Source organism: Physeter macrocephalus, chromosome 11, assembly GCF_002837175.3.
Source record: "Physeter macrocephalus isolate SW-GA chromosome 11, ASM283717v5, whole genome shotgun sequence".
Classification (NCBI taxonomy): domain Eukaryota; kingdom Metazoa; phylum Chordata; class Mammalia; order Artiodactyla; family Physeteridae; genus Physeter; species Physeter macrocephalus.
In genome coordinates, this window is record NC_041224.1 from 51,206,372 (window position 1) to 51,226,242 (window position 19,871).

The window sequence follows — 19,871 nt, forward strand, 5'->3', positions numbered from 1 at the left end:
CGCAAGAGGGAGGGGATATGGGGATATATGTATATGTACAGCTGATTCACTTTGTTGTACAGCAGAAACTAACACACCATTGTAAAGCAATTATACTCCAATAAAGATTTTAAAAAAAAAAAAAAGAAGAAATGGCTCCCAACTACAATACGAAGAGTATTTCAAGAATTGCTACAAATCTTATATATCTGGTAACACTAAAAATGAGTTTACTTAACAGCATCAAAATCTGTAACACAATTCAATGAACGGATGGTCATCTTCTAATCTCTAATTTGTATACAGAATTGCCTTCCAAGGAGCCAGCAACCCTTTTGGTGACCCCAGTATTAAACAATTAGACCAACTACATTGAACTAGTTCATTTTGTCCTCTAGCAGATTCCTATGTATTCTGAGACTGAACAGACCTCACTGAACATTTTACAGCTATAAGGATAAACTCTATAAATGCTTATACAGACACTGGAGATGACATTAGCATACAGTGGTGCTAACACTATTTCTCCCAAGAGGCTGCTGGTAGCATCTCAGAAGTTAAACTACATGCTCCTGAGTCGGTTATGAAGATATCTTAGCTCTACTACTACTCCATTACATCATCTTGGAAAGTTACTTTACTTCTCTGGACCTCAGTTTCTCTGTCTGAAAAATGAGGAGACTGGCCTTAGTGATCCCTGAGTTCTTCTTCAGCCTTAACCTCTCAAAGAGGTTACATGTGAAGCAGACTTTGCAATCTCCTGTCACCACCAATTCAGGTAACTACCTACCCTGGGTTCTTAGGTGGGCAGAGCAAATAGCTCCTCATTCTCAATCTGAGTGAACAATAAGATCTCACCATATGGGTTCTCTGCTGACAACGCTAAATTAGATCGAGCTGTTAAAGGCAAAACCTTAGGATATGAGTCAATTTCTGCACATTTTTAGCCTATTTAGTTCAACAGGTAAAACTGAAAGGAGGTGAAGTAGATAAATAATTACAGATGGCCTGAGTAGCTTTTTAAACTTTTCTATATGCTAATGTATCATAAGGTCATTTTTATGTCAGAATTCAGCTTAAAGCATGGACCACATTTTCTCTGCTTACGTATCACAAAATAAATAAAATCAATACTGTTAAAGAGAAAAATCATAAGTAATGTAAATCAATTATCCTCTATTTTTCCTTCAGTAAACTAAAAACAATCTTTGTTCCTTCCCCCATCACAAGGAGTTTGTGGCCATGAGAGGCTAAAAATAATACAGGTTAAAAATAATCAAAATGGGGATAAAACTACTTCCCCTGAAGGGCTTCTATGAGATTAGAGATATTGTAATGGACACAAAGAAAGTGTACAATAAATCATAATAATGATTATTATTTATCATCATAATTAGCAGATGTTATTGCAGAAGGGTCAAAGCATAGGATTTATGGTCAGAAAGAATGGCTCCATTGAGTACCATGGCAGGAAATAATAGACAATGTTGTAAAGGGAAGAACATCAAGACCCTTGTGAATCAAACTAATACTGAATGATTCTGTGATAACATCCAACTGTGGGCCTTGAGGGGGATGTGACAGAAAGGGATGCGAGAATCTTTCAATTCAGAGGGAGAAACAGCTGTCCAGTGGATGGCTCAAAAGTGGTCATGCCATAACCCTTTTCTCCTCCTCCCTCTCTAGAGGGAGGCTACCCTTCAGGGGGAGGGGAAAAAGTACATACTTGCTCTCTCCAACTGATTATCCATTATGTAATCAAAATCTCTTTCTAAAACACAATTCTGATCAATGCATTCATTTACTTAAAATAATTCAGTGACTCACCATTACTGTGGAATAAAACTTGCAGCACGGTTTCCCCAGGCCCAGAGCCCCTCTGTCTTCTAAATCTGGCTATACTTTCAGATCCAGTAGCACACTGTACTCTCCTCCCTCCATACTTCGCACAGGTTATTATCACTGCTGGTGATGGCCCTATCTCCATCTTCACTTACCTGCCCTTGTACAGGCATCACCTTGTACATCCCACTTCCTTCTCCAGGAAGCCTTAATACTGGGTGAGATGCCTTTCCTATGGAGTACCATTGTACTTTGTACTTCCATATGTGAATAAGCCACTCTGTATTGCACTTGGCTGTCTACCTGTTTGTTTTCTTTACTATTCTATGGACATCTTACTTGTTCACCTTTGTAACTCCAGTGCTTAACACAGGTCCTCAAAAAAAAAAATCTGCTGAATGAATGAATGTATGAAGGAATGAGGGGATGCCTGAGAGACCGAGGTTGAAGCCTGGTAGAGCAGGTGAAGGAAGAGCTCTTCCCATTACGCGGCAGAACGCCCAGCCTTCCTAAATGGGAAGGAGTCCAAGAGACAATAGCATAATTCTTCCCACTCTTTCTGGTTCTTATCCTTTAGTGTCAGGGATACTAAGCTGGATGAACCATGGAGTACGATTCAATGTAACAAAGCAGCCTTATATTAAAAAAAACCTTTCAGGTTTATTTTTATGGGTGACCAGCCGAACTGTGCTTTCCGTCCTTGTATTTTCCCTAGGAGCAATGGTTCAATATTTACTAACTCAGTGTCCATGCCAACTTTATAGAACATAATTACCATGAATAATGAGAATCAACTGGATGTTAATCTAAAAATCGGAAGAGGGTGCCTGGCCTCTTCCTTTTCCCGCCCTGCTGTACAGGTCTCCACAAGAGGGTCTACAATGGCTTACGCAGAAAGAGACTTGGGTTTAAATCTCAGGCCTGCCACTTACTCACATGTGACCTTGTTCAAGACACTAAACCCTCGCTGGCTCATTTTCTCACCTGCAAAATGGGTACAATACCTTTTAAAATCTGACCTGTTTCACTGGATCATACACAGAATCACATAGCTCCTGTATGTGAAAGAAACTTTTACATGCTCAGGTGCTTTGCAAACATAAAGTACATTATCCCTTTGTATTATAATTTCGAACAAAATTAGGGTGTTTCACAGGGAAATGTATGTAACACAATAAAGATCTCATGGTTAAAGGTTAACGGCTTTCCTATATTCCAGATTTCATTGAAAAAAGCCAAGAACACAGAGACAAAAATCAAGCTGATGTTAAATTATAAAGTTACAAATGACAAATAAAGCACAGATGGACTGAGTGAACAAATTTGAGAATAAATAAGTAAATAATAATGACACTCCCTTTCCCTGATCTTCCACTATCACCCCTCTGGCTTAGCCAACTAGATTCCCTAAGCACTGAACTAGCCAAAGGGGTTGTGAGATGAATTCTCAGGAGCCTACAGGCATGTCCAAATGTATCTAAAACTGGAACAGAAAGGAAAGTGGCCAAGTTCACGTTTGCCGTCATCCTTCCTTTCAACTGCTTGAGGCACCACAGCAAAAAGGTCTTATATCCCAGACCCCCAGCTTCCTAGGAGCTCTGCTTAATGACCTGAATCCCTGGAAAGTCCCTCATCCTGGTATCGCTTAAACGCACTTTAGGAAAAACTGGGGAAACAAAAATTACTTGGCATTTAAGGGAATTCCTCACTTTTTTTCCTTCACAAGCTGGACACCAGTTTATGAGTAAAGGTGGGAGAGACTATTGTGAAAGACTTTTCTAAGCCCTGTATTTCTAACTCAGAATCCCCAAAGAGCATCAGATGAAAACAGTGAGACTTTTAGACCAACCACCTCTACTTCCAGATAAAGTTACAGTAAAGTATCAAACATTATCAGGAACTCCAATAAATCTTTATCTAATCAATCAAGGTCTTCTCTCCTAAGGAGGCAAAAGAAAACCAAGATATCGTTAGGTCAAATACCAGGTCAAAGGTGTACAGCCTTCTGTTTCACCTTATTTCTAAGATATCTCTAAATCATTTGAAAAGATGTTTAAATACCTGAAACATATTTGTTGTCTTAGTGAAATGGCAGGTGGTATGGGGTGCAAAACAACCAGGGCCTTTGATCCTGATAATTTCCTTTCTGCACTGACACAGAAGAGGTCAACCTGAAAAGGCTGGCACATGTCCTGCTCTTGACAAAGGTTTTCGTTCCCAGGCCCTCCCACAGGTATGCTTACGCCAGACAATGACTCTGCCTCACTTAGGCCATTCCTCGATTCTACAAATGAGGCCAGAGAACAGTGGTCTGCAATATCCCACAGCCAGGAGTGAAGTAAGATTCTGATATTCCTTAAGAACAGTCTTCTCCATCCTTCTGAGTCTGCTGAACGTGGGAAACTTCTGGATGGCAGGGAAGAGTCCCTATAACTAGAAACGCATTTTCTAAAGACTAACATTCCACATGTCACCATCATTCACGGAGGTAATTTTAAAATAGTCCTTTGAAGCCTCATCTCTGTCCCTTCTCCCTTCTCACTGTGACTTCTCTTCTTGCTAAATGAGGCATTGCAATGGCCACATGGTTGGTGCTGGTCTCTGTATCGTCTCCTCACTACGCAAGGCAGAGAACCCGGCAGCATAGGCATCACCTGGCAGCTTGTTAGGAATACAGAATCTCAGGCCCCATCCTAGATCTGCACTTGAAGAAGATTCCAGGTGATACATATGCACATTCAAGTTTGAGAAGCACTGCTCTAAGCCAGCTACACTATCAGACAATCATCCCCTTTTCTGGTAAACCAATCCTCCTCAGCCTAGGAAGGCCCAAACTGGGCACTCCAAAGTTCCCAGCATCACTTTCCACTCTTCCTAGTATGCACATGGAAAGCAGGCTGTTTTCCAGAGAACACGGGTAGAGTACCTCGCACGTTACTTAGCAGCATCCAGAAGCCACTCAAAAACATGTATTTTCTTTCTTTATATGTATTCACCACTGCCAATATCGTCATATCTCTTCCAGTTGGTCCCTTTCCTGTCGTGATATCTCTTCTACCCAGTATCTAAAATGGATCCTCTAGTGAAGTGATTCACCAGGCTCTAATGTCAAAGTTTCAGCTCTACAATTTATTTGCTGGGTGAATCAGGAAAACTAACCTTTCTAGGCCTCAGTTTTCTCCTCTGTCAATGAGGATGTTAATAACAGTGCCTTTCTCTTGGGGCTGCTGTGAAAGCATTTCATTTGATATTAGCTACAGCTAGTATCCATGCCCATACCGAGACCTTTCCCCCAACTTAGTCTGGATACTTTCCCTTTCCTTTAAAGGGCTACAGCACTGACAGGCCAAGACACACGACTTAGCACCTAACTGTAACTCTCCTGTAGAGATCTTTGTTTTGTGTTACTGGTTTTGTCTCCAAACCTGGATCTTAAAAAAAAGTGTCAGGATGGTGGTTGTTTTTACAGACTGTGAAAGTAATTTATAGGAAATACAGAAAATATAGAAAAATATGAAAAAGGAATAATAAATAATCCATAATCTCACCACTAAGAAAAAACAACTGTTAACATTTTAGAAGATTTCCTTCCAAACAAGATCTTACGTTTCAGGAGAGCAAGGGCCAAGTCTTAATCTTCTCAGAATTTTCCCTGGCTTCCCCACACCTAGCGCCTCTCCACACTCCCAGCACCTAACCTACCACAGTGCTAAGCACTTTGCAGCTGACAAACACACGCCTGTTCCTTAGCTGAGAGACGTACTGATGTGGCTTGCCCCTATACCTGTGTGTGGACTGTCTGCATATTGAAATAAGGATACTGTTAGAATTAGTGACATAATCTGTTTAGTTCTTTGTTGGGTTCAAGCTGCTGTAAAAGTGTGCTCAGATCTGTACTCCATGTGACTGCTGTTTGTGTTTGGTGGTGAAAGTGTGTTTCTGGTGAAGCCTCATGTTTCCCTTTTCAATGTACTCAGATTACACATACCTACAGGAATGGTCATCCCGTGAATTTTATCAGCCCAGCCTGCATAATACCGAAGGGTTTTGATGACTCCTTGCAAATCGACGTAAAAAGCTTGCAGGAATGGTTTGCCACCATTTAGGGATTCCATGGTCTGTAGGAAAAGAAATGGAGAGAACTTTCCAATGATACACTAAGTAACTTCTACAGCAGAAGAAAAAAGGAATAGAGAGAATACAAATGAATCTGAACAATGATGCATACCTGGTCAACTCTGATTTCCCAAATGAAAAGATTTTTAGTACTGTCTGTTTAGTTTAGTTTCCAGTAAAAACCACATTGAACTTATATGTGTGTGTTCTTGTGCCTGTGTGCTTCCAGTAACCACTATCCCAAAATATAAACACAACTGGTGATAAAGAAATGTTCTGCTTGTCAAACCAGCTTCTGTTGTATTAATGATCAGAGCTGCGCGGGGATTTTTCGGAGTCTACACCAGTACTCTGAATCCAAAAAGAGGAGCAGGGACATGGGCTTTTATGCAGTTGATGAGACTATAAAACGTTCTCCACACTGCCAAGAACCCTGCTGAGAAATGGAATAGCCACGGTGCACAGCGAGTTTACTTATTACCACCAAATAAACAAGATCTCCTCTAGGGAAGCTCATACTATAACAACTTGAGGGCTGTTTTTTCATAAATATTTATGTTAATAACCATTATCTATTAAAAGTGAAGTATCTGGTCCATTTAATAAAAATAGAGTTAGAGTTATTAAGCAGTTTTAGATGATAAATGTTATTATTTTAATGACACATTCCTAAATAGGGTAAATCTGTAACATAAAGAATTACAGGGCTTCCCTGGTGGCGCAGTGGTTGAGAGTCCGCCTGCCGGTGCGGGGGACACGGGTTCGTGCCCCGGTCCGGGAGGATCCCACATGCCGCGGAGCGGCTGGGGTCGTGCGCCGTGGCCACTGGGCCTGCGCGTCCGGAGCCTGTGCTCCGCAGCCGAAGAGGCCACAGCGGTGAGAGGCCCGCGTACCGCAAAGAAAAAAAAAAAAAAAAAAGAATTACAAATGAACACAATGAAACGAGAAGAGTATTTCGACTTGAGAAATAGTAGAGGTGTTACATATTTAACAAATAAAATTAAAAAAACATGTTTGTAATCTCATGTCCTTCTCTTCAAGGACATTTTACAACACATACTGGTACGAAAATTATTTGAGTGCTGACAAAACTAAAATTGAAATATTCTCCATTCAATGACATGAAAATATTATTTACAGTGCAATTTTTCCACTTACCATGTGTGTAAGATGGAACTCATTCTAAAATATCATGTGACCTATTCACTGTATATTGGCTTTAAAATATATATTAAAGGAAATCAAGTTATCTCCCAGTTCTTTTTAGAATATTTATACGTCTGTGAGATGAGCATTACATTCTCCATGCAGCAGGCATAGAGCCAAGGTCTTCACAGCATAGACTGAAGTAGAGTCAATAACCAGAATTGGGCCACCTAAATGGTCCATCCCTATGAGCTGTTGACACCAGCTAAACTTACCTGAGAGTTGCCAGCCCTAGGTTTATTTTCAATTGTGTTTACCTGGGTGCAGTATTAACGTCAGTATTCTGGTCAGGAGCTCCCCCTATATTCAAGAGGCTACCTCCTAACAAAACTCACTCCTCTCATGGCTTGGGAGTGTTTAAAAGTAGAAATCACATTTAAGTGTGATAGGAAAAAGGACTTGACCACAGTGAGACATATGTCAGAAACAGGATGGCATATGAATTTTATGACATGAAAATATAACAGCAGAAATGAACTATATCAGCATCTAGTAAGTACTGCTAATCTAATGTTATAAATATTGTATGGATTTAACTCAATTAAACAGACACTTACAGACCATCAATGTGCCCCCATTCACCGTTTATGTGTCACAAACTATGCTAGGATTACAAAAAATGGAGTAAAATATAATTTTCACTCTCAAAGAAATCATAATCCAGTAAAGAGACAGCATATAGACCAGCATTCCCCCAAGGTACTCCAAAGAATTCTGTTTTGTACGATATTGACAGGTTAGCCAGAAAAATAGTGTTGAGGCTCCAACAGGTTTGAGAAACACTGAGTAGGGCTTGTCAGAGTCTTTAATATGCTAAGTGTCTTATTAATCTCCATGGAACACCTTTTCCCAATATATATAAACACCTCATTGGAAACAGTATTCCTTGAAGTACCAAACTAGAAAATATTTTTATAGATAAATAAATGTTATATATAGCAAGAGTTCTAAACCATCTCCATAAAGGATTCATTTTTGTTTCCACACTATGACCAGACCCATGAAAGGGATGGTAGGAGGGAGAGCCACGGTAGAAACAACACTGAGGAAGGGTACTAATGCTTCCCTCTCCCAACGCAAACCCAATAGTGATCTGATTTCCCAAGCAGAGGGCAGAATATAGTATTCATGGCTTTAATGCCCTGACTCAATGAGGATGCCCTAAATATTAAATGATCAACTATGGGTCATGCAGGTGGAGATCCCTGCAAGACAGGTATACTGCACAGGCATTCCTAAATGGTTCCAATTTCCAAAAAAGTAGGTATTCTCTAAGAAACTGACTTTTATTTTTAAAATAGCAACGACAACAATAACAACAATAAACCACTAGGAGAGGGGACATTCCTTATGTGAGAAAATGATTGTTTTAGTGAAAGAAAGTTGCTGTCTCCTTCTGTCTCTCTAATTAGTTCTAAAAGAACAAAGGGAGCAGAAGTATATGCGAGGTCCATATCATGCTCTCTGCTTCTGAAGGATTCTCTTTAGTCAAGAGGGGCTAACTCTGGAGAGGTAAAACTCTTTTGATTGCCAACAGTATTTGGTATTGGTTTCCTGCAAGGAGCATGGTGACTCTCCTGTTGCTTGACTGTTTTTGTTCTTTTTGTTGAGGGTGGGAGGAAGGGGGACGAGGAAAGCAGGAAGGTCCTTACTAGTCATGGGAAGCTATGGTTTTGTTCTTCAAAATTCAATAAGAAGAGACACTCAGCTGGTCCTCCACTTCCCCGTCTGATTCCCAAAAGCCAAACCTCTCCCATTTTTCATGTGTATTATGTACTCCTTAGCTTGTTTCCCAGGTCTGCTTCATATCATACTTTCAGAAAGACTGAGGAATCTAAATTTCAAAGGAATGGTAAATTTGGGGTAAAGACATGATGCTTTCTTAGGTTACTTACTGCAAGGACTGCCCTGTCTCGTTCCACCAAGTCTGCAAGCTTATCCAACAGACGTCCTCTTTCTGAAGCATCCATCCTTCTCCACACTGAGCCAAGAGAGAAAGCCAGGCGGGCTGCCTGCACTGCTTTGTCTATATCTGCCTGTTAGAGAGGAAGAGGCACAAGTGAAGAGAGGGATTGCTACAAATAAAGGAAGAACCATCTGCTTTCACAAAAAAGGTGATGAATGAACGTCAGTGGTGATGTCTGGAGAGCATAAGTTTATTGCTTTGTTGTCTGAAGGTAGTTATTTCATACGAAATTTTTTTCTAAGACAAACATACCTTGTCTGCTTCTTGAACTTCACACACCTGTTCTCCTGTGGCTGGATTATAGACAGGGAACACTCTCCCACTCTCCGAGTTCTGCCACTCGTTGTTAATAAAAATCTAAGGGAGTAGACAACAGAATGGCATCCATGAGACAGGTGACAGGAAGTCAGTCAATGGTGCCGTATTATATGGAAGTACCATAGTAGTAATACTTGCTCTGTATGCTTGCTGGTATATAATTAAAGTATAGAATTTGAAGTGTTACAAGAAACCCTTGATCATTATGCAGTCCAGCCTCACCCCCAATTCAGAAATTTCCTTTGTGATATTTTTAACTCAACATCATCCAAAGATTAAATATAATTCTTACCTTTAGTGAACCTGTCAACTACTGAGAGAGTCAAACAAGGAAGGAAGGATAGACAGTCTCACATACATACAAACCATACACTGAGATTGAGAAAGTATTTATTATAGTACAAGCTCTGGCCAATATCCCAAAAGGGTAAATCGTGGATCAAACCGACAGTCATCCGGCCTTAGCTACTAGTTTCTCTGTCAGAGGCATAAGTGACTTCACAGGGAAATTTGAAGGGTGCTGGAATAAGCATTTGCCTAATTTATAGTCAGATCCTGAACTGAGCAATGACTCTGACCAAACCAACTGGTGAGTTAAACAACTTACATGTGTAAATCCAAGTTATATTTCTTTCCTTTTGCTGGGTAGGCTATGTGGCTCAGCAAAGGGAAAAGGCCTATAACTTTCAAATGGGTCTCTCTAGGATTTCTTAAGAGCCTTGGTTTCTTTATATAGGAAATAAAGATTATATTAAAATGGCAAAGAAATGGTTTAAGAAATTATTCAAGTCAATTTCTCAGAAGATTTGTAAGATATGCACTAACGAAGGAGGGAAAATATAGGCAAAAACATTAAAAAATTTTTATTGATATTAACAGAGAAATCCAAACTAATATTTTTGGACTATGAAAGCCCAAAGCATACATAAAGATATTTTACTCTATAAAATTTATGGCACAACAGTGAAAATTTCTGAACTTATGAACCATTCAGTAGTCAGTCAGTTTAGAACAAACACAATGATAAACTGATTGGCTACTGACTGGCATTTAGTAATCACAGATGAGGCTGAGTGTAGATCTACAATTTTAAAAATTAAGTTCTAGATTATGCCAAAGCTTTGCTTTTCCCTTGATTTGGTAAAACAATGAGTCTGTGTTGAAGGAGTCTTCTTTTCCTGAAGACTTTTTAAGATAAAGGAGGGGGGGAAGACCTTAAACCTGTAAAAGCACTTAATACAAATGTATTGAGCACAAACACAGTGACCTTGTAATTGAGTAACAATTTTTTAAAGTTTTTACTATGAATGTCTAAACATGCTTAACATACTGTATTCATTTGTATAATGTATTCAATAAATGCATAGATATTTCTAGACACAGGAGAGGCAAAGATGATTAAGAGTTCCAGCCTTCCAGGATCAACAGTCTCTAGGAGTTCATTAAATACTCACAACAACCTTAATGGCAGGATTTTATTATCTCAACTGAAGATGAAAAAATTGAGAGGTTAAAAGTCTGAAGAAGCAGGTTCTCATCGTGGCTCTGATTCAAAGTCTGCTGCTCTTTCCACTACACCGTGGTTTCCAGGACTGCTCAGCCCAAAGAAACACAACTAGTTATGTCCAAGCCTAAATTAGATCTATAGTTCTTGGACTCCTGATCTAGTTCTCTTTTCACTCCATTTAACAAATTTCCTAACATTTCACAGCTCATCAAATCTGCACACTCCTTTGAAATACAATATGATCTCAAAGGTAGCAAAAGAAAAATATTAAGAGGTTAGTTTCATTAAAGATTCACTTCTAGAGATTATCAGGTTTAAAGGAGAATGGGTCTTGCCAATATTCCTTATTCCTTTTATTCACTATTTGACTGAAACTTCTTAACCCTTAGAATATCATTAGATCCAATTATAGTTTTTTTTGTTGTTTTTTTTTTTTGCGGTACGCGGGCCTCTCACTGTTGTGGCCTCTCCCATTGCGGAGCACAGGCTCCGGACATGCAGGCTCAGTGGCCACGGCTCATGGGCCTAGCCGCTCCGCGGCACGTGGGATCTTCCCGGACCGGGGCACGAACCCATGTCCCCTGCATCGGCAGGCGGACTCTCAACCACTGCGCCACCAGGGAAGCCCAGATCCAATTATAGTTTTAAGCTTCTTTGTTGAACAGTTCTAAATGTATGTAAGGATTGATATTTCATGACTTTTATTGTTTCTTAGAGGTCTTCCAAAGATCAAAGAGAAAAATTACTTATTTTTTAATAGAATAAAATTCATTCTCTTACTGTAATCATTTAAGTACACTGATTGTTTTATCAATCTAAAATACATTATGGGCTCTCAGTGAGCTTTTCCTGTATCTTGAAACATATTGCTAATTTCATCATTCTCGGAATTATTTCATCACTCATCAATTATTTCCAACTATGCTTAAAAAAACCCTAAAATAATAAGGAAACAAAAACATTACGGAACTGTCTAGAAATGAATAAATAAACACATCCCCACTATTTCATCGTCCTTTGGTTTTATTATTGTATTATCCAAAGTAATGCATTATGTCTCAAAAGGGTATAAATAAAGAAGTGTGGAGACACCATCTTTGTCATATTCTTTTTAACTTTCATTGAACACAGTTAAGAATTCAGAATTTTTCATTTCTGTCCATAATGAGAAAGAGAAGAAAACTAATAGAAAAAGACATTTCATAACTGTTAGATGAGTCAAAGAGACAGAAACACTAGAGACTGCTGATGAGGGTGAAATTGACTGTATAAGCAAAATCTTGGACTATGAGTCTTTAGGATAAATAAATGCATTTTCTCCAAATTAATAATCAGAGAGCAAACAAGATACTTATCAACACAAAAAGGATATATGATAGTCTAACCCAACTAGTCATTAATAGGAAGGACTTAATAATTTAAAACCATCCTGTTTTGATAAAAGAACATGTAAGAATTCTTTTATCTTTCATGATATTTGTGGGTAAAAATTTACTTGATATGATTCAAAAATGGACAAATGCTGAAGGTAGGTGTATACACAAAGGTGACTGGAGTACAGATATTACGTAGAAATAAAAAAGTTCATTGGATTGATCAATCTAATTTACATTTATAAAACTAAAAATGAAAATGCTTTTGTAATTATGGAACAAAAATGGCCATGCTCTTTTCTACAAAATTATGAGCCTTCAAACTTTTCAATAGTATTACATTATGATAATGCAAATGCAAGAAGAACCAGAAGTAACAGTAAGATATAACCTATAAGAGATGGGTTTAAAATCTGTAATCAGTATTTATGACATAAATATTTCCAGTTTCAAACATGATGGCTGATGAGTAGTTAGCTGCATTCAAGGGCCATTGCTCACTTCGTGTACATATACCTCCAATACCAGGAAAATATGGAAGAAAAATTGGTTTTGTTATGTTTAAATTCTTGTTCTGTTGTTTTTACTGTCTCTTTACTTTCACTTTTCTAAATTTTTCATAAAATAACTTAATTTTAAAACTTTATAGCCTCCATTGGACCCAGATGGTAAATGTGATGACTATTTTTCCTGGTATGCCAAACATTAAAATATTTGATAGTTTTACTATGCTATTATTTCTTATAGATCTAGCCTTATGACACTTAAAAAACAAAGGAAAGCAAATTCCTCCAAAATACTTGAAGGTTTTCATCTTCTCTGAGCAATTTCAAAAGTTCTGAATGCTGTCTAAAGTGTTCTTCTCTGACCAGGGCTCCTTAAAGAAACAATGTATCTCAGGGCTCTAGAGGGAAAGGACAAGATGATCCTGGAATACTATGGTGCCAGAAATCAAGTACATGCTCAGAAACTGATGGGGACATATCAAAAGGACACAGGAGCCAACATGAAGGGGCTCCCAATGGCCAATACTGGGACAATTTAAGCAACAAAACAAACAGTGATAGTAATGGATTATTACCCAATGAATAAAAAAGGATCCAAGAGTCCAAAATGATATAAATTTTTTATGAATAAATAAATGGGGGATAAGGAAAAGCTGTTCTTAACAGTAGAATTCAAACTAATAGCTGTCAAGGAAAGATGGAATTAGATTATGACCATGTGTCAAACCCCACAATAGTAATTGCTTCAGGCAAATATCATCAATGGATGGTAAAATTAGTGGGTAAAAGTATAATGAAAAATTGGATGTTTATGTAGTCTCAAAGTATCTCCCCTCAAGATGCTTATTAATGACAAAGTAGAAAATAGTAACTTATCATTGGAGAAACTTGGCAGACAGCACCTTAATCAAGTGATCAAAGTTAACGTCACCAGTAATGTGACAAATTGATCTTTCTTAACATTTCATCTGCTTGTCCTACTGATAATTAGAGAGCTGTGTTGAAATCTCCCACTTTGGTGGTAGATTTGTCAATATATCCCTTAGCTCTATCATTTCTATACTTATAAATTTTAGGTTACTTTATTAGTGAATTTAAGTGGAACTATTAGATTCTCTGATAAAACCATTTATCAATATGAAGTGACCCTCTTTATTACTAATGAAGCTTTGTGTCTTAAAGACTATTTTGTTTAATATTAGTAAAGCCACGTAAGCTTTTCTTTAGTATTTTCCTGATAGATCTTTTCCCATCAGATTACTCTCTCTCAATTACATCTTTATTATTTTCATGTGTCCCTTTAAATGACGTATGGCTATGTTTTATTTTATTCAATATGAAAATCTCTGTCTTTTAACTGGCAAGTTTAATACATTTGTATTTACTGTGATCATATTTTGTGTTAAATAACGTATCGTGTGATATTTGGACTTAATGCTTTTTATTTGTCTTGCTTTACTTTACTTCCTGTCTTCTCCCATCTTGCCTCTTTTTTCAACTTGATTAATGTTTGTTGTTTGTTTTATAATTTCCCTCTTTTATTGGTTTGGAAGTTGTACATGATCTTTCATGTACATGAACACGTACATCTTTCAAGAACATGAACATCTTTCATGTTCTTTCACTGATTATCCATGATATTTTATCATGCATATCTAAGAAAATTAAGTATAAAGTTAATACATATCTTAACATTCCTCCCAAACAATTACAAGGGCCTTAGAACACAAAATCTAATCACTCTTCTCCAGGGGCATGTTATAAAATTATTATTTTATACAGAGAAGGATTTCTTATATTTAATAAGATTTAAAAATTTTTATTCTCATGATTTCTTAGAATTTCATTTAGTAAATATTTGTTGGGGGTAAAGTCTCAATTCTGAACATATATTTATTGCACCCTCATACTCAAAAGATACTCCCAGAAGATTACTCAATTCTAGGAAGACAACCATTTTCTCACAATACTTTTGAGACTATTACTCCAATATTTTCTATCTTGCAATGGTGTTTACAAGAAATCTCTGCTGTTAAGTCTCTGGTTATCATTTCTTTGTTGATGATTTGCCTCTTCTGTCTGGTTGCTTTTCAGATCTTGTCTTTGTCTCAGTGTTTTAAGATTCATCACAATATGTCTATGTATCAATTTCTTTTTTATTTTGATAGTTAAGCATTGTGCTTGCAGCATCTCTGAGTTTTTGTCTCTTATAATTTCTGGATATTCTTAAACACTACCATCATTTCCTTGAATATCATTCTTTCTGTTCTCTGCTCTGGAACTCCAAGTGTTATACCTTTTTAGTCCATCCTCAATGGCTTTAACCATTCATATTTTCCATCTCTTTTAAAAAATATTTTATGTAAACATAGCTTTGTTGTGTTTGTAAATGTGTGAAAAAATACTCTTCTAAACAATTCAAACTATACAGGAAAGCAAAGAGAAGGTAAAAAATCACCTCAAACTTCATCATCCAGAAGTAACTAAAGTTCACATATTCATGACCATCCTTCTAGACATGTCTCTAGGCAGATATACACACACACACAATTTTACGAAACAAGATCAATTTTACATGAGCTTTAGAATTTGCTTTTTTAAAAGTTAACAATATGCTATAGATATTTTTAATGGTTTCTTTGGACTCCAATGTGTATTTCTGTGTGTATATATAGGTGTGTGTGTGCACGCATGCATGTGTGTGCATGGGTGTACCTTAATGTATTCAATCAGCCCTCTACTGAAAAACATTTGTTTCTGTTATTCTCCTTTTTCCTCTGTGCTGCAGTTGAATAATTTCTTCAGATCTAGCATTCAGTTCTCTTTACTAGGGTCTAATCTTCTAATTTCAAGGTTTATATTTTTATTTCTAAAAGTTCTGCTTTGTTCTTTTTCAAATCTGTGTTGTCTTTTTGTTTTTGTATTAAAAATTAATACTTTAATTTTTAGAAGTTTTAGGTTTACAGAAAACTGAACAGACAGTACAGAGAAGTCCCATATACCTGCTATTCCCCCTCCTCAGTTTCTTCTGTTTTTAATATCTTGCTTTAGCGTTGTACATTTGTTACAACTGATGGACCAGTATTGATAAAGTCCATAGATTATATCAGGCTTCACTCTTTGTGTTATACAGTTCTATGGGTTTTGAAAAATGCATAATGTCATGTATCCACCATCACTTAGCACAGAATAGTTTCTTCACTGCCCTAAATATCCTGTGCTCCACCAATTTATCCCTCCCTGTTCCCCCTAAACCCCTGACAAACACTGATCTTTTTACTGTCTCCTTCATTTTGCCTTTTCCAGAATGTCATATAGCTAGAATCATATAGGAGGTAGCCTTTTCAGACTGGTTTCTTTCACTTAGCAATTTGCATTAAAGGATGCAATGCATAAAAAATATTGCATCCTTCATGTTTTTTCATGGCTTACTAGCTCATTATTTCTTAATGCTAAATAATATCCCATTTATGGATGTGCCACAGTCTGTTTATCCATTCACTTTTTAAAGGACATCTTGGTTGCTTCCAGTTTGGAGGAATTAAGAATAAAGTTCCTATTAACAGCCATATGCAGGTTTTTGTGTGAACATAAATTATCAACCCATTTGGGTAAATGCCTAGGAGAGTGCTGGATCACACAGCAAGACTATTCTTAGCTTTGTTAGAAAGTGCCAAACTGTCTTCCAAAGTGACTGTACCATTTTGCATTCCTACCAGCAATGAATGAGAGCTCTTGTTGCTTCACATCCTTGTCAGCATTTGGTGTTGTCAGGTTTGTTTTGTTTCCTTTTGTTTGGATCTTAGCCATTTTAATAGATGTTCAATGGCACCTCATTTTAGTTTGAAATTCCCCAATGACATATGGTGTTAAGAATTTTTTCATATGCTTATTTGCTGTCTGTGTATCTTCTTGGGTGAGGAATCTTAGATCTTTTGCCCATTATTTAATTGAGTTGTTTTCTTAGTGCTGAATTTTAGAGTTCTTGATATAATTCGGACACAAGTCCTTCATCTAACATGTGATTTGCAAATATTTTCTGTCAGCTTGTGGCTTGTCTTTTCTTTCTCTTTTGCAGTACGTTTTGCAGATCAGAAGTTTTTCATTTTAAGGAAGTCCAACATATCATTTTTTCCTTTCATGGATCACGCTTTTAGTGTTGTATCTAAAAACTCATTGCCAAACCCAAGGTCATCTATATTTTCTCCTATACTATCTTCTAAGATTTTTATAGTTTTGCATTTTACATTAGGTCTATGATCCATTTTGAGTTAATTTTTGTGACAGGTGTAAGGTCAGTGTCTCGATTCGTTTTTGCATGTGGATGCCTAGTTCCAGCACCATGTCGAAAAGACCATCCTTTCTCAATTACTGCCTTAATTCCTTTGCTCTCTATTCTATTCCATTGACCTATTTGTCTATTCTTTTACCAGTAGTACATTGTCTTGATTACTGTAGCTTCACAGTAAGTCTTGAAGTTGGGTACTGTCGATTCTACAACTTTTTTCTTCTCCTTCAATATTATTGGCTCTTCTGCCTTTCCATAAAAACCTTAGAATCTGTTTATTGATATCTACAAAATAACTTATCAGGATTGTGACTGGGATTGCATTGAATCTACAGATCAAGTTGGAAAGAACTGACATCTTGACAATACTGAGTTTTCCTATCCATGGCATATCTCCCCATTTATCTAGATTTCCTTTGATTAATTCCATCAGAGTTCTACATTTTTCCTCATGAAGATCTTGTACATATTTTGTTAGGTTTGTACCTAAGTATTTCTCATTTTTGTGGCAATACAAATGGCACTGTGTTTCTTATTTCAAATTCCAAGTATTCATTGTTGGTGTACAGGAAAGCAAATGACTTTTGTATATTAACTTTGTGTCATGAAACCTTGCTATAATCACTTATTAATTCCAGAGGCCTTTTTTGTTTTTCTGGGTTTTGTTTTGGTTTTTCTCGTCAATTCTAGGGATTTTCAACATAGAAACCATGTCATAAGCAAAGACAGTTTTATTTCTTCCTTCCCAATCTGTTTACCTTTTATTTCTTTTTCTTATCTTAACTGTATTAGCTAGGACTTCTGGTACAATGTTGAATAGGAACTCAACATTGAAGAGAGAATATTTTGCCTTGTTCCCAGTCATAGAGGGAAAGCATCTAGTTCCTCACCATTAAGTATGATATTAGCTACAGGTTTCATATAGACGTTCTTCATCAAGTTAAGGAAGTTCCCTTCTATTCCTGGTTTACTGAGAGTTTTTACCATGAATGGTTGTTGGATTTCGTCAAATGCTATTTTTGTATGCATAGATATTATCACATGATTTTTCTTCATTAGTCTGTTGATGTGACAGATTACAGTAATTGATTTTTGACTACTGAACCAGTCTTGTACACATGGAATAAATCCCAGTTGGTTGTGGTGTATAATACTTTTTAAACATTGTTAGATTTTATTTGCTAATATTTTTGAGGATTTTGTATCTATGTTAACGAGAGATATCAGTTTGTCGTTTTCCTTTCCTGTAATGTCTTTCTGGTTTTAGTATTAGAGTAATGCCGGCCTTATAAAATGAATTAGGAAGTGTTCCTTCTGCTTCTATTTTCTGGAAGAGATTATAGGGATTGGTATGCTTGGTAGAAGTCACCACTGAAACCATGTGGACTGATGGATTTTTAATGGGGGAGGTTATTAATTACTGATTCAATTTCTTAAACAGATATAGGTCTATCCAGGCTTAGCCAGTATGAGTCTCCATCCTCAGCTCTCACCATCAACTATTCCTTCCTTTTGTGTCTCTTAGGTCAGTCTCAGGAGAACGGCAGTTGATTGGGTTCCAGTACATCTTTTCAAGCCAGTCTTCAAATGTAAATTAAATGACTGCCCTGCCCTTGGGTCCAAACATCTGGAACCAGGAAGCAGAAAGTCATGCAGTACGGTTTGAGGCCATTTAAACTCTAAGTCCTGGGTCAGGATAACTTACGATCAAAAGAACCATGGAGGGGCAGACAAGAAGTAATGACTATTTCAGGACTGGGTGCCAATTTGGTAGAGGTTGGGATTTTAAATGTATATTGGTAATGTCTTTGGTTTTGGTGTCAGGGTAATGCTGGTCTCAAAGAATAAGCTGGGAAGTAGTCTCTCCTCTTTAATTTTCTGGAAGAGTTTATGTAGTAGTGGCATTATTTTTTCCTTAAATATTTGGTAGAATTCACCAGCAAAGGCATCTGGGCCTGGAGTTTTCTTTGTGAGAAAGTTTTTGAGCAACAAACTCAATTTCTTTAATAAATATGGAGCTATTCAAATTATCTATTTCTCCTTGTGTGAGTTTTAGTAGAATGTCTTTTAAAAAATTTGCCCATTAGTTATCAAATTTGTGAGCATGGAGTTGCTCATAATATTCCTCTGTTATCCTTTTAACGTCCATGATGACTTCTCTCTCATTTCTGATATTAGTAATTTGTGTCTTCTCTCTTTTTCTCTTTGTTAGCCAGGCTAGATGTTTATCAATTTGATTGATCTTTTCAAAGAACCAGCCTATGGTTTCATTTATTTTCTCTATTGTTTTCCTGTTTTCAATTTCACTGATTTCTGGTATAATTTATTATTATTTTTCTTCTGTTTGACTTCGGTTTATATTGCTCTTCTTTTTCTCATTTGTTAAGGTAGAAGCTTAGACTATTTATTTTCTAATATATGTACTCAGTGATATAAATTCCCCCCTAAATACTTCTTTCATTGCATCTCACCAATTTTGATAAGTTGTATTTTCATTTAGTTCAAAATATTTTTAATTTATCTTGAGACTTATTCCTTGATCCATGTGTTATTTAGAAATGTGTTGTTTAATCTCCATATATTTTGGGATTTTTCCAGGTTATCTTTCTGTTATTAATTTATGGCTTAATTTCACTGAAATCTGAGAGTATTTTTTTTTTTTTTTTTTTGCGGTACGCGGGCCTCTCACTGTTGTGGCCTCTCCCGTTGCAGAGCACAGGCTCCGGACGCGCAGGCTCAGCGGCCATGGCTCCCGGGCCCAGCCACTCCG

The 19,871-nt window shown here is 37.0% G+C and overlaps 1 protein-coding gene across 2 annotated transcripts in view; it reads right to left on the reverse strand.

Moving 5' to 3' along the window:
• Positions 1 to 19,871, reverse strand: part of ALDH1A2 (aldehyde dehydrogenase 1 family member A2) — a 95,927-nt gene that overhangs the window by 49,271 nt on the left and 26,785 nt on the right. Inside the window, exons 2-4 of one of the 2 annotated variants that reach the window (XM_028495827.2) lie at positions 9,362 to 9,466; positions 9,039 to 9,179; positions 5,814 to 5,939 (exon numbers count right to left, since the gene is read on the reverse strand). In XM_028495827.2, coding sequence (XP_028351628.1) covers positions 5,814 to 5,939; positions 9,039 to 9,179; positions 9,362 to 9,466 — 372 coding nt within the window. Of the gene's footprint in view, positions 1 to 5,809; positions 5,940 to 9,038; positions 9,180 to 9,361; positions 9,467 to 19,871 lie in introns of both variants that reach the window. The other variant, XM_007111874.4, reaches the window with a different exon arrangement.